This window comes from Dendrobates tinctorius, unplaced genomic scaffold (genome assembly GCF_039654945.1).
Source record: "Dendrobates tinctorius isolate UK_male_01 unplaced genomic scaffold, ASM3965494v1 ptg000049l, whole genome shotgun sequence".
Taxonomy (NCBI): domain Eukaryota; kingdom Metazoa; phylum Chordata; class Amphibia; order Anura; family Dendrobatidae; genus Dendrobates; species Dendrobates tinctorius.
Window position 1 is genome coordinate 23,617,301 of NW_027361717.1, and position 15,510 is coordinate 23,632,810.

At 43.8% G+C, this 15,510-nt stretch overlaps 1 protein-coding gene across 1 annotated transcript in view; it reads right to left on the reverse strand.

The window, feature by feature from the left end:
• Positions 1 to 15,510, reverse strand: part of LOC141091144 (saxiphilin-like) — a 191,017-nt gene that overhangs the window by 113,877 nt on the left and 61,630 nt on the right. Inside the window, exons 4-7 of the mRNA XM_073576541.1 lie at positions 13,592 to 13,807; positions 11,442 to 11,648; positions 9,259 to 9,474; positions 4,559 to 4,750 (exon numbers count right to left, since the gene is read on the reverse strand). Coding sequence (XP_073432642.1) covers positions 4,559 to 4,750; positions 9,259 to 9,474; positions 11,442 to 11,648; positions 13,592 to 13,807 — 831 coding nt within the window. The remainder of the gene's footprint in view (positions 1 to 4,558; positions 4,751 to 9,258; positions 9,475 to 11,441; positions 11,649 to 13,591; positions 13,808 to 15,510) is intronic.

The window sequence follows — 15,510 nt, forward strand, 5'->3', positions numbered from 1 at the left end:
TTACTGCCTTCTCTGGTTGCCCTTCTGGATAAACTCTGATTAGGCATATCCTGGCACAGCATTTATCACTTTGGCTCTCCCCACATACCTCTGAGCATGGGCAGGAGACAGCCATGGTAGAATTGGCGTTATTCTGTGGCTCCCTGCCATGGCTTGTAGCCGGACTAGAGGTAACTGCGACTGCTGGATCGCTGGTGGCTGAGGTTGGATGCAAAGCTGATGAGTGTTTGTCACTATGACACTCTTCACACTTAATGGCAGATTTACAGTCCTTGGCCATGTGTTCTAATGAGGCGCAGCACTTGAAACATACCCCAAGTTCGCTGAGGATTTTCTTGCGCTCCTGCATGGTTTTGGACCTGAAGCCTCTACATTTATTCAGTGAGTGCGTTTTTTTGTGAATGGGACACTCACGATTGAAAGACTTATCTCTCGATGGAATAGTGTACTGTTTATCGGCAGTTGCTGCATGTGGTGGCAGGTTAGTCTTTCTGACACTTATACCGCTCCTCAAGTCCTTGCGTCTATGTGAGACGCTTTCATACCTTGATGACGGTGTTGCTGGAGCTGTAGTGTTAGACTCCAGGAAGTCTAGGCTAGGGTCGTTCCTCATTTGGGCCTGTTCATCGACGAACTTGCATAACTGATTGAACGGAGGAAAGGTGACATCATGTGATCTTTTGTACCTGGAAATGCATACTGCCCACTTCTCTTGCAGACTATGCGGCAGCTTTGAGACGATTGGGTTCACCCTATGGGCAGTGTCCAGGTAGCATAATCCAGATAGACGAGGGTCTCCTTTAGCAAGATCCAGCTCCATAAGCAGATCGCTTAAGTCCAGAAGCTTGTGGGCTTCCTTAAGGTTGATCAAGGTTGATCCTTGGAACATTCTGCAGTCTCTTGAATAGGGACTTTTCCATGGCTTCAGCGCTGCCATAGGTTCTTTCGAGTCTCGGCCAGGCAGCAGCGAGGCCTGCTTCAGCTTGCCCCACGTAGATGGTCCGAAGACTCTTGATACGGTTTGTGGAGTCAGTACCCAACCATTTAACCATGAGGTCGAGCTCCCGCTCTGCAGATAGGTTGAGGTCAGCAATGGTGGCCTTGAAGGTTGCTTTCCAGGCTCTGTAGTTCTCCGCACAGTCTTCAAACTTTGAGAGGCTGGTGCTGATTAGCTCTTTGCTCACTATAAACCTGGCTAACTCGGACATGTCCGATCCTTCACTCCTTGTTACCGTGTTAGCTTGTGTTGCCTCTCAGGTGTATAAGCTATGTGGCGTGGAAGGGTGAATTGTTCCCGGGTAAAATGATATTGCTGCAGGGTTGAGCTGTGGTTTATCCTCTGGAGATTTTGATGACTGCGGCTTGAACTGTGGAGATGGACTGGAGTGCATCTTGTGGTCGTCTTGTGATGATTGCTGCACCTGAGGGGACACATTATGGCGTTGGTCTTGGGTCTCTGCAGATGCTGTGGGTAACACTGGCACCGTAAGTTGGGCTGACTAGGACGTTTCCACATTGTTGGATTGAACGTCGCTGTAGGTGTGTGCTGCAGATATCTGTTTCTGCACGTAATCACTGGTACAGACAGCTGGGTCCTCTTCTTCCAGTGGTGGTAGGCAAATAGGGTTGAGGTTTTGATTCAATGCTTGCTCGAGTATTTTTACTTCAGCTAGCGCAATTTCTTCCTCCATTTCTGTTTGAAGAATCTTTGCCCGAGCCTCTGCTTCTGCTTTCTTGGTTTCTGCCTCTGCTTCTACTTTCTTGGCTTCTGCCTCTGCTTTCTTGGCTTCTGCCTCTGCTTTCTTGACTTCTGCCTCTGCTTTCTTGGCTTCTGCCTCTGCTTCTACTTTCTTTTCTGTGTAGGAGCATCTTAGTTTGGATCACTCTGCGTGTAAACGGGCCTCTAGGATTCTGTCACTGACGGCTGAAGTTCTTGAGCAGGATGATTTGTATGACCGAGCAGAGCGTCTGGATGAGCCTGACCTGTGAGATCCAGTTTCTTGCAGATAAGCGATACGGAGCTCCGCTTTATATTTGGCGTCTTGCATGGCGGCGTCCCTTTCTCTGTCTGTGGAATCCACTTTGCTTAATTCTGATGAGGCTTCATCAATATTAGAGTCTTTTAGGAAGGCGGCGTACCTTGCGGACAGTCTCTTGTATCTTCCGTAGGCCATGTCTAGCCGTTTTATAGTGTCCTCTAGACTCGCTGCATCATTTTTGTTGCGTTGGATGCTTGACATGAGGGAGGTGACTCGTTCCCATAGGTCGTCCAGGTTGTCAGTGAATTCATCCTTTGTACTGTGATAGTTTTCGACAGCCTTTATGGTTGGTTTGACAGAGCGTCTTGGTCATGAGTCTGGGTCTGTTTCTGGAGCTGGCTCTATTTCCCCCTCTTCATAATGGACAGTAGTATTTGCTCTGTTTCAGCAGTAGGAGACTGTGCAGGGTCTTTTTTGGCCATTTTGATTTAAGGTGTACTGTCTCTTTAAGAAACTGAACTTTTGAATTGGGGACTGGAAATCGCAGTGCAGCTTAGTTAAGACATCCTGACTAGATCCCCAATGTGTTTTTAGAGAATTGTGGGGTTTTGCAGTCTGACAATCTGCAGCAATGTTGTATAATATACAGACAGTCTCTATGCACAATGCGGTCTGGGGTGACACTGCAGAGTTTTTTTTATCATAGCAGGGCTGCAGTATGTGAGCGGGCAGACGGGTTAGGATATAAGGGTGATTTTTTTTGCCGGGCTTCAAGGCAGTTTTTTGACTGTTCTGTCCCCACATGAGGCGAATGGAGGTGTAGTTGATTGGGGTTGGGAGAGATTCCTACCTTCCGTTTCCTCAATGCAGAGCAGTCCGGAGAGATGATACACACCAGATATTGTGAAGTCCAGACTTGTTTATTGGAAATCTGGACATACAGCGTATGATTGGTAATGCAGTACTTCTCCAGAAATGCAGGTATAACGACCAAGGTGGTACAGCAAGATGCAGCAAGGTGAGCAACGGATTTGTATGTGAAATTATGGTAAAAAAACTGATGCCTTTCACAGCCTGGTAAGCGTGTCTCTCCCAGGAGAAAATGAAACTAGTAATGGCCACCGGCAGGAAGAGAAGGACTGACCTGACCTGGAAGTGGAAGACATGTACTAGAATTAATTAGCTGCAGTCTGCTATACAGAAAAAGGACAGCAGGTGGCAGCAGATCAAATGCAAAACTGAACACAAAGAATGGTAACATAACACAATCTATATAAGCATATAGTCATAGCTTTAGATGGAACAGCACAGTTAAAAGGGATAAAAGTGGTTTATCAATTTCTCATTTTTACAACAAAATTTACAAAACCATTTTTTTACGGACCACATCACATTTGAAGTGAATTTGAGGGGTATATATGCCAGAAAATACCAAAAAGTGACACCATTCTAAAAAACTGCACCCATCAAGGTGCTCTAAACCACATTAATGAAGTTTATTAACTCTTCGGGTGCTTCACAGGAACTGAAGCAATGGGGAAAAAGAAAATGAACATTTAACTTTTTATTCACAAAAATTTTACTTTAGACCCCTATTTTTTTATTTTCACAAGGGTAACAGGAGAAAATGGACCATACAATTTGTTGTGCAATTTCTCATTTGCACGCCGATATCCCTTATGTTACTACTGCCTGGATGCATGGCAGTGATCGTAAAAGAAAGTGCGCCATTGACTTTTTGAAAGCAAAATTTTCTGGACTCTTTAACAGATGCCATGTTGCATTTGGCAAGCCCCTGATGTGCCTAAACAGAGGAAACCCCGATCAAGGAACTTATCTAGATGTGTGGTGAACACTTTGAACCCGTAGTTGTTTCACAGAAGTTTATTACGTAGAGCTGTGAAAATAAATAATCACATTTTTCCAAATAAATATTTTTTATTTATTGGTGATGACTCTAAACTCTGCAGGGTAATCAATACAGAGGAGGATAATTTTATATTACAGGAGGATTTATGTAAACTAGAAGCTTGGGCTGATGAATGGCAAATGAGCTTTAATGGGGACAAATGTAAGGTCATGCACTTGGACAGAAGAAATAAGATATATAACTATGTGCTTAATTGTTAAACAAAAAAAAGTGGTTTGGTACTGTGTTAGCCAGTAGAAAAAAAATATATAAAGTGCTCTCAGTATATTTTCTTAGCCATTAAAAGGTATCACACCCACAAGATTCCTATTTTGTTTCTCTCACTGAGAGCACTTTATGTGTTTAATTGTAAAACACTGGGCAAAACTGTCACTGAAAAAGACCTGGGTGTACGGGTGGACGACAAACTCACATTTAGTGGCCAGTGTCAGGTAAAACATAATTTTACCTCTATACAAGTCACTAGTGCGACCACACTTAGGGCAGTCTCACACGGCCAGATAATTTTGGTACCGGAAAAAGCAGTACCGGAGCTATCCGTGTCCGTGTGTCCATGTGGATATGTGGTACATCCGTGTGGCACATGTGTGACTCAAACTTTGAGGATAGCATTTCACTCGTTCTCTGTTGTAATTATACTCTCTTGTACCTTTTTCAATTGATTTTTGTTCAGGTCCTTCCCACAACAGTAATTTCTTCTTAAGAAGTATGTTCAAAGGAGCGACCCAACCTGCTGTCTCTCCCACCGCCGAATGACAAGATCTCTTGCCCTTCAATTGATCAAGCTGGAAAGTACTTGATTTTTTCACCACAGCGATGGCATAGTGCAGCGTAGCAGGAGCTGAAATGCATAATTAATGATGTAACAATGTATAAGAATGTTATAAACTTTTAATACTTCTTTTTACATCTTCATGAAAATTTGAAAAAAACACTACCCCTGGTCGCATAGAAATACCCATTTAAACACTATTCATTTTAAAATACAAACTACAACACAGTCCTATCTATATATATAAAAATGAGTGTATGTATGTGTGTGTGTGTGTATAAGCTACGCCCACTCCACATAGTCCAACCCAATCACTAAGCATCTTTCATTTCACCAGAGCTGTTTAAAAGAAGCTGAGCTGTGATTGGTTGCTATGTGCAACAGTTTTCCCACTCCACAACACCTCAGCAGACACTGACTGGGTGGGAGAAATCTAGCATCCCTGGGATCATAAGCTCCCAGACATTGTCTGCCCCCCAGAAAGGAGCAGAGAGCACATGACAGGAATGAATCACCCCCTCCTCTATTACTGCCGCGCTGTATTGTTACCAGCACAGAAAATTGCATCATCAGCGGCTGTACACAGAGCTGCACTGCCAGTTTACATAACAGCACATCTCCAGCGCCACCCAGCTCGGGACTATGGGATGGGGGATGTGTGATGGGTATATGGGCACAGGACTATGGGATGGAGGATATGTATGATGGGCATATAGGCACGGGACTATGGGATGGAGGATGTGTGATGGGTATATGGGCACTGGAGTATGGGATGGAGGATTTGTGATGGGTATATGGGCACGGGACTATGGGATGGAGGATATGTATGATGGGTATATGGGGCACGGGACTATGGGATGGAGGATGTGTGATGGGTATATGGGCACGAGACTATGGATTGGAGGATATGTATGATGGGTATATGGGGCACTGTCCTGGATGGGTATCTGGCATATTTCCCCACATGGGTAAGCACTATTTGTGTGGGGAGGTTGAACTAACGGACAGATCTTTCTGTGGTGAGAGGCAGAGGGACAGCGCAGTGTAGGTACAGGGGCGCTGAGATGAAGAGAAAGGGGTGCCGTGTTGCAGTTTGACGATTAGAGGGCAGTGGGGAGTATAGGAGAGTGACTGTGTAACTGCCATTGGTCAAGGTAACTGTCAGGTGATAGTGGGTGGAGCTACCAGGACTGGGAGTATAAAGGCTGAGGGAAGGTTCTGGAAGGTCCAGTCAGCTAGGGGATAGGAGGATCTGCCGTAGAGAGAAAGATGGTAAAAAGCCCTCAGAGAGAAACCGACAGTTGAGACGGTCACAGGGGGTGGCCCAAAGGACAGAAGCCGCAGACGGAGATGGTCTGAGAGTACCAAGTGGACGGTATACTTTGAATGGTGACGCGCTGTGGTGGATGTGCCTAGGGCAGCCACAGTGGGAAGAGCCACAAAGGACGCCACGACGATCATAATAAAGAAGTGAAGGTACCAGGGTCTGTGTATAAAAGAAGTGTGAAATCCCTGTGTTGAAGTGCGGAGGTCGTCAGAAAGGCGGTAAATAAAAACGGACCTGTTGAATTCAATCTCTGTCTCAGTCTCGAGTCTGTCGGCGGCAAGAAGTGGGTCACCCCCCCCATACCTGTTGGTCTCTCATCTCTCTTCCGCACCCCATCCTACACTTGCACTTTTCCTGCACAGTTTCCTGCACTTTAGGAGAGGAAATATGTCTTACCTCATGACAGTTTCTTTTTTCTTCTCCTTTTTGACTGTGGCCTTTTTCCCTCTTGTCTTGTCCCACATGGGTTTGATATATATGCTTATCTTCTGTCAGTTTCTGCTGTGCTTCATATTCATTTGGATATGATTTAAGTTACTAATACCATACCTTATTACTGTTCAATATTTTCCAGCAGCAGCGGAACCTGACCCAAGATTTCTTGATATTTGACTTCTGTACCTTAGGGAATCTGTGACTCCCTTTAAGGATCCTGTGCAATATCTGTGCAATTGCTGGATTACACCTCCGGGTAATTTATTTTGTATCCTCACTAACACCCGCGTGTATATTACTGTTTTTGTTGTGTGTCCTGTTTTTAATCTCGTTCTAATAAAATACTATTTTACTTGCATCTTGCTGTCCTGAGAGATTTGGTATTTAGGACTATATGCTTCCAGTTCTTTGTAGTACTACCTATATGCCTGATATTAACGGTCTTGTTGTTGAGAAATGTTATATTCTTTCTGTATTCAAATGATTTCTTCCAGGCTCCGGGACATGCGGTGCCTGGAAGAAATCCCTGCCTCCTGTCTTCATTATAATACTACCCCCTCCCATACACATCAGTTGCGGCCGCGCCCTGCACTCCCTCAGAAATCCAAACCTCTTCCTCCCTTCTATGGGTGCAGCATTCAGAGATGTTCTCCAGGGACCTCCGTTGTACAGGATGATAATGTGCTCTCCCCACTTCCTCCCTGCATAGTCATCACTATATACACATTGTTGCTAGCGAATTGCGATGACTATGCAGGGAGGAAGTCAGGAGAGCACTTTATCGTTACGCATGCCAGAGGTCACAGTGACTCTCCGGCGCCTGCCCAGAAGATCCCTGAATGCAGTGCCTATAGAAGGGAGGAAGAGGTATGGATTTTTGAGGGCGTTCAGGGCCCTGGAGCGGAATTCCGGTTACATATCTGACGTGCATGGGAGGAGGTAAGTATTACAATGAAGACAGGAGGCAGAGATTTCCTTCAGGCACAGCACGCCTGAAAGAAATCATTAACAAAGACAGAATATAACATTTCTCAATGAGACCACTAATTTGAGGCATACAGGTAGGACTAGTGTAACATTTCTATTACGTGTATGTCCGTGTTAATTATTAGTTTTTTAGAGAAGAAGGTGAATGGATGCAGCTTAACAAGAGTTGGACCCTGAGATAAAACTGCTCCCACGGCCACTTCAGACGCATCACCCACAACAGGTGCTGACGAAAAGCGTTCTTTAGGACAGTTTAATGCATACAAAGCATCTTCAGACAATCTTGAGAAAATCCGTACCTTTCTTATTCATACCAGTAAGAGGTCGTGCAATGGCAGAACATTTTTTAATAAACTTTCTGTAATATTTTGCAAAAGCCAAAAATGTTGCAGTGCCTTAATGCTTCCAAGACGGTCCCATATTAATATAGCTTGTAAGTTAGCAGGATCCATCTAAAAACCTGCGCCAGAAATCCCATAACTCAGAAAAGGAAGTTCCTGTACGGCTAATACACACTTCTCCAGTTTAGCATGCAATCTATTCTCTCTGGGAATACTGTACGTAGTACCTGCCTGACATGTTCAATGTGAGACCCATAATACTGTGAGTATAAAAGAATGTAATTTAAGTAAATAATTGCAAACTTTCCAAAAAGCTGAGAATAAACGTTAGTAACAAAATGTTGGAATACTGCAGGTGTGTTGGTAGGACTGTTTTCCACTCAAACCCCTGTTTGACCCATATCAGATTATAGGCACCCCTAAGGTCAAGTTTAGAGAACCATTTAGCCCTGGCAATCTGATTAAAAAGGTCAGGAATGAGTGGTAGATGATATGGATCACCAACCGTTATTTGATTGAGCTCCCAGAAGTCCAGGCATGGCTGTAATCCACCAACCTTCTTTTTGACAATAAAGATCCTCACTGCTACAGATGCGGAAGACAGCCTCTCTGAAAGCAATGAATCGACTAGGCTCCCTCAAAAATCTTTTAGAAAGAGGTTGTTTGGGTTTTCGAAATTCTAGAGACCATATTAGAATGATCCGGTGTGACGGACTGAGCTTGCTGTTGAACCACCACTTTTAAGTCAGCCAGCTGAAGAGATACATCCTGCATTTAGCTCACAACAGCAGAAACCTGATCCATACTGTAGTGTAGCGAAAAGGTGGGTCAGCTACAATGTCATGGTGTGACTGTAGGATAGCAAATGGGCTCCTATATTGTCCCTCAAGCTAGTGGTCCCTAGCCATCCCTGTCCCCAGGATTATCCCTGATGGTGGGGACGCCTGGATCTCGTTTCTCACTATGCTCCTGAGTAGCACTAATCTGTTAAGTGTATAGGAAGAGCACAAACAAGTCAAATAGAGCAAAACAGAAGCACAGTCACACAACACTTTCATAGGGAAAAACACTAAGGAACAAAAGTGTAGAGTCGATGAGGCAACAAAGTAACATAAAGATGCCAAAGGAAAAGGAAAGGCTTGAAACACCGCTCGCAACAACGCTGGAATAACCACCAGTTAATCAGAATGTGTCCACCTCTCCAGATAGACTAACTATAGCTGGCATAACCAGTATAGCAAAGCCAGCATATATATGTGCTTAAAGGAGATCAATAACCCTAGCCCAGCAAAGATTTATCTCTTGCTAACGTGCCTAGTTGCTGCAGCTCTTTTAGTCGATGTCCAAGTCACTCTGCACTGATCAGAGCTATCAATGGAGTTAGAAGGAAGAGTGTAAGAATCTGTGGATTGCACAAATCCTAACGCTGCCATGACAATTGGTGATACTTGCAAAAACCTTATGACACATATTCTGTAGTTCCTCACCTGGGACCTCACATGTATGGGGTGTCTGCCCCGGTCTAGTTCTTGTACCCTTTATCTCTTCACCATTCTTGGTAACACACCAACTATATCCAGTGCTGCCGTGGAACTGCGATGGACTAAAGTAGCCTTTTTCATCACAGTCAGGTACAAAGGCTCCGAGTAAAGGTTCTGCTGCGCTCAGCACTTTTTTACGTTCTTTTATGCAGGGCATTTCACCTGATAAAACAAATATAGAAGAAGACAATATTTATTTATGACAATATTGCAAAATGAACTTCATCCTGTACTTTCATCAAATATTTCTTGGTCCATGAGGGTTGATGTAGTCCGAGCTTAGATCCTTGTTCTCTGTCATTTCAACATATAATAACAAGGAGCTCAACAATGGGTTTTCATGACATTACACAATTATATGTAATATTATTATAATTGCATATTATATTCCTCATAGATTGTAAGCTTGCGAGCAGGGCCCGCATTCCTCTTGGTATCTGTTATGATCTAAGTGATTATTGTTATGCTGTAATGTTTATTGTCTGTACATGCAAAACAGAAGCCGCGGAGACACCATCACGTGTTTCTCAACGCAAGCAATGACCAGCCAGGTCTTTGTCCGGGAAGGAACAACCACGGGAAGGGCAGTCTCCAATGAAGGAAACCACCTATGCCAAAACATGGTATCCATCCACATACAGCTGTTTCGAGGTATTGCCCCTCATCAGTGTGGAGTAGGAAACTGGCTGGTAGGAGCAATGCCTAGTAAAAAGACTATGAAGAGGAGGATGAATGAACTCATGGAGATCAACATCCGACACTGCGGAGACACCATCACGTGTTTCTCAACGCAGTGATTCTAGCGCACTGCCCCCATCCCTTATGGGAAATATGCAAAACATGCAAAACAGAAGCCGCGGAGACACCATCACGTGTTTCTCAACGCAAGCAATGACCAGCCAGGTCTTTGTCCGGGAAGGAACAACCACAGGAAGGGCAGTCTCCAATGAAGGAAACCACCTATGCCAAAACATGGTATCCATCCACATACAGCTGTTTCGGGGTATTGCCCCTCATCAGTGTGGAGTAGGAAACTGGCTGGTAGGAGCAATGCCTAGTAAAAAGACTATGAAGAGGAGGATGAATGAACTCATGGAGATCAACATCCGACACTGCGGAGACAACATCACGTGTTTCTCAACGCAGTGATTCTAGCGCACTGCCCCCATCCCTTATGGGAAATATGCAAAACATGCAAAACAGAAGCCGCGGAGACACCATCACGTGTTTCTCAACGCAAGCAATGACCAGCCAGGTCTTTGTCCGGGAAGGAACAACCACGGGAAGGGCAGTCTCCAATGAAGGAAACCACCTATGCCAAAACATGGTATCCATCCACATACAGCTGTTTCGGGGTATTGCCCCTCATCAGTGTGGAGTAGGAAACTGGCTGGTAGGAGCAATGCCTAGTAAAAAGACTATGAAGAGGAGGATGAATGAACTCATGGAGATCAACATCCGACACTGCGGAGACACCATCACGTGTTTCGGGTTGAGAAACACGTGATGGTGTCTCCGCAGTGTCGGATGTTGATCTCCATGAGTTCATTCATCCTCCTCTTCATAGTCTTTTTACTAGGCATTGCTCCTACCAGCCAGTTTCCTACTCCACACTGATGAGGGGCAATACCCCGAAACAGCTGTATGTGGATGGATACCATGTTTTGGCATAGGTGGTTTCCTTCATTGGAGACTGCCCTTCCCGTGGTTGTTCCTTCCCGGACAAAGACCTGGCTGGTCATTGCTTGCGTTGAGAAACACGTGATGGTGTCTCCGCGGCTTCTGTTTTGCATGTTTTGCATATTTCCCATAAGGGATGGGGCAGTGCGCTAGAATCACTGCGTTGAGAAACACGTGATGGTGTCTCCGCAGTGTCGGATGTTGATCTCCATGAGTTCATTCATCCTCCTCTTTATTGTCTGTACAAGTCCCCTCTGAAATGTAAAGTGCTGCGGAATATGTCGGCGCTATTGAAATAAAATGTAAAATTATTATAATTTTTTATTATTATTATTATTATAGTGACACTATGTATTATTATCAGTGATAAATCATTATAGTGATGCCGTGTAGTGAGAGTCACTATTACAATATACTGTGGAAGATGGAACAATAGAGTAGATTCTTACCAGAAGCTCCACATGTTTTTGGAGGTTTTCCAGGGAAAGTTCTGGTAGCAAAAATCTCTTCCCCATATTCATCCACGCACCAACAGTAGCCATGGCACTGTAGAGTTCGATAGTTGCCCTTTTCATCACATTCTGGTACAAAAACTGCTGGTGAAGGTTTAGCACTGAGCAGTTTTTGACGTTCCTTCAAGCAGGGAGATTTGTTTGCTAAAATGGATATATGATAAGTAAGATTTGATGAAGACTGAATGATAGAAACACATTACCAGTATTGTACAGTACATATTCATATTTATTGATATAAGTCCTACATGCAACATGGAGTGCAAAGTCCACTAGATAAAATAGACAGCAAAGTTTATTGCAATACATCCAAAGTGGCATGAAACATATACTGATATTGTTAGAATCAACTCAGGTGATAAACAGGCGAGGTATATACACATGAAAACTTAAGAAGAGGCAGAATTAATAACGTTACCAATAGCACATGCATTGGTTACAGGAACTAAAACCTAGAAAGCTTCCGCTAAGCATAGTATACAGAAGATACATCCTTTGCGCACTGCTCCCCATTATACTCCTTGTTCCTGGAGATGTTCTCCTTAAAAGCAATATTTTATACGAAAACCAACAGAGAATATGTGGAACCATAAAAATGTTTGGTAAGGAGTCCAAATATGAATTTCATTCACAGCAGTTAGAGTCAATGATTGATAAAAAAAAGTATGGACCCCAAATGTTACACTCAGGCAACAAGGTTCAGACTCCCTTCAGTATGGCAACGTCTTCCCCTTGTGTTGTTGGCTAATCTATGTTCTAATGGCTGATTCACTCTTCTCTCCCAGTAATAAGCCTCTTGGCTCCCCACTGTATGTCCTCGCTCTCTCTACTTTGCCTGGACAAACTTCAACTGCAGCTCAGACTTTTTACAACTTCCCATGTGTTCCCCCAAAAGCCCTGGGGCAGAACAAATTTTGTAGAAAAGACTACTCACACTCACTTGCTATTTTTTATGCGGAATGTGTTTTTCCCAACCTTAATAACATTGACTTCTGTTACTATTTTATCTGACTTAACTGACTCCCGATTGTAAAGAATAACAACTTATAATAAGTAAGGGTATAACAAGGTGGCACAGGGTGGTAGTCGTGGGAGAGTCTACTTAAAGCAACAGTCCACTAACACTCCGGCCCCTTGCACATGAAACACAAACAGGACAGATGCAACCCCAGGTGATTTACCTCTTCTCCACATTCACTGCAGCATGGGCAATTAGGATCCAGGAACACAGTTATAATCCAACAGGGAAACTATTTATTGTTAGGATAAACGAGGTAGAAAAAGGTAGAAAAACTAGTTGCAGTAAATATGGTAAAACTTCCTGCTCTTTCCCTATTACTCTTCACCACCATATCAGCGGCAACAATGGTGACAGCAACCATAACACAGTCCACAGTGACAGTCCCCATTTCCACTTCTGAGTGCTTACAGTTCTCAGTGGGGCACCATGCAGTCTTGTGCCCACTTCACTGCCCGTGGGCCCGGGGCAGCAGTCTCTGTCACCCTCTAAGGGTCCAGCAAACTCCCAGCCGCAGCTGAGCAACTGCCCTTGGCAAACATGCCCAGGCACTCACTCTGTCCCAGACTGGGATGCAAATATCTCCCAGACGGTGACTCCTTCTGTCCCAAGCGGGGACGCATCTAGGCCCCAGACAGGGGTCCTTTCTGTCCCAGATGGGGACATACACCCTGCGTCAGGCACTCCTGCCTGGACTCTGACTGGAAGCAGGATCTTCCTGCCTTACTGGCTGCTAGTCCAGCCCACACATTAACTCTTTGCTGTCCCTGCCTCTAGCATGTGCATAACAAACACAGCACAATAGTGAAACAAGGCATACACAGCACATTTAACAGTGTAAAACACAAGGGGATAACATTAAGGCATAAGTGGTACATAGCATTACACAACAACAGCAGAACAATAAGATGTTAGCATACAGGTGCACCATCTGGGTACCGCATAAAGTGCACGGGACCAGCACCTAGGAGAGAGGGGAAGCTACGAGGTTCTCCACCACCTCCTTACAAGGGCATAACTAAGCCATTGTAGACAATGAGGTCAAAACACTTATGGAATGGATTAATACCTGTATCTTCACATGTTAGGCGCTTAGTGCCTGGTGGAGTTCTTGTTCCCTCAATCTCTTCACCATTTTCGTTAAGACACCAACAATAACCGGTGCTGCCATGACACTGCTTTGTAACGTAGTTTCCCTTTTCATCACATTTTGGTACAAATGCCCCTATTTTCATTTTTTTTCCACCGAGCACACTCTGGCGATGCCTCATACAAAGGGTATGTTCTATCCAAATAAAAAAACATTGATTAGACAATAAATACTATTCCAATATTAGAGATGATTATGTTTTGTGGTGGATTTAGGATCTACATAATATGTTCTTATGATACTACTGTAAGAAATAAATATCTCCACAGTAATGCAGAGCCAGATGGTGGGGCCTGAGTATGTCTGCCTTACAGCTCCTTCAAAGGTTCTGTCTTGATCTCATTTTTCAGGGCTTCAAACAGAATCTCCGACAGAGACACTGACATGTGGCCTGAACATAATATGAACATAGCCTTGGGTTTAGAGTACATGCTAGATAAGGAAATTGGGTTGTGTTGAATTTTTAACCTTTATGTTAACTTTAATTAATTGCATTACCTTTTTTTAAAAAAAAAAAAATGTTTGTTTTCATTATCCATCTACATGTCGCCAGTACCCCACAACTAGATTACGGGATGCTGATAGGTAGTCATGATGGCAGGGGATCTGCTGAACACCTCGCTGGCCTGTCATGACACTATTCCTGTGAATGCTAGCTTATTGGCTCACTCCCACTTGCGATTAAAACGGATTAAAAATCGGATTGCATTCGTACCAGTTTAATCTTATGCTTTTGTTCTTAATGGTGTTTTTTGCTCCTGCTCTGATCTTATAGTGATTGAACAGGAAAAAAACACAGCATACTGCAATTGCATGCCAAATTCGGATCAAATGCACATGTATAAGTCTATGGGTGCGTGTGAAACATCGCACTGCACTTGGACATCATCTGATTCGATACTCGTGGACGCCGGTAGCAGAGCAGATGGAGGAATTAATTTCTCTGTCTCCTCCGCAGCTGTGCTTTGATCCCCTCATGCGAGAGGACTGGAGCACAGAGCACTCACACTCGGATCACAATTGCAGCAAAGCTAGAGCTGACTGGCATTAGCAGATTGCGTCCGATGCTCTTGCATCAGATGTGATAAGCTAGTGGGACCCCGGGCTATGGCTGGTGTTCATGAAGGACTGTGATTTGTACTACATACAGCAGCACTGTGATATTGAGTATATAATACAAGTGATTTGTAGTGATGAGCGAGTATAATCGTTGCTCGGGTGTCCTCCGAGTATTTTGGCATGCTCGGAGATTTAGTTTTTGTCGTGTCAGCTGCATGATTTGCGACTCCTAGACAGCTTGAATACATGTGTGGAATGCCTGTTTGTTAGGGAATCCCCATAAGTATTCAGCCTGTCTACAAGTTGCAAATCATGCAGTTGAGACAACGAAAACTAAATCTCCGAGCGCACCAAAATACTTGGAGGACACCCGAGCATGCTCGGGAAAACCCGAGCAACTAGCATACTCACTCATCACTAGTGATTTGATGATTGCAGGTTCAAGTCCCCTAAGAAAACTAACAAACAAAATGCAAATAATTGGTTTAAAAACAATTGAATCACCCTTCCTTTGCCCCCATTTAAAATAAAGATCTTATATTGATTTAAAAAGCATACACATATGTGTAGTGCTGCATCTATAAAAGTTTGATCTATCAAAATATAAAATTAATTAACGCCATTGATAGACACTGTGTAGAGTAAAACAATAGAAACGTCAGAATTGCAGTATTCTGGTTGACACAACTCCTCAAAGAATGCTATGAGAAAAGATGAAAATGTAGGATTCATCCCAAAATAATATTAATAAAAATACCAGGTCGCCCTGCAAAAAAAAC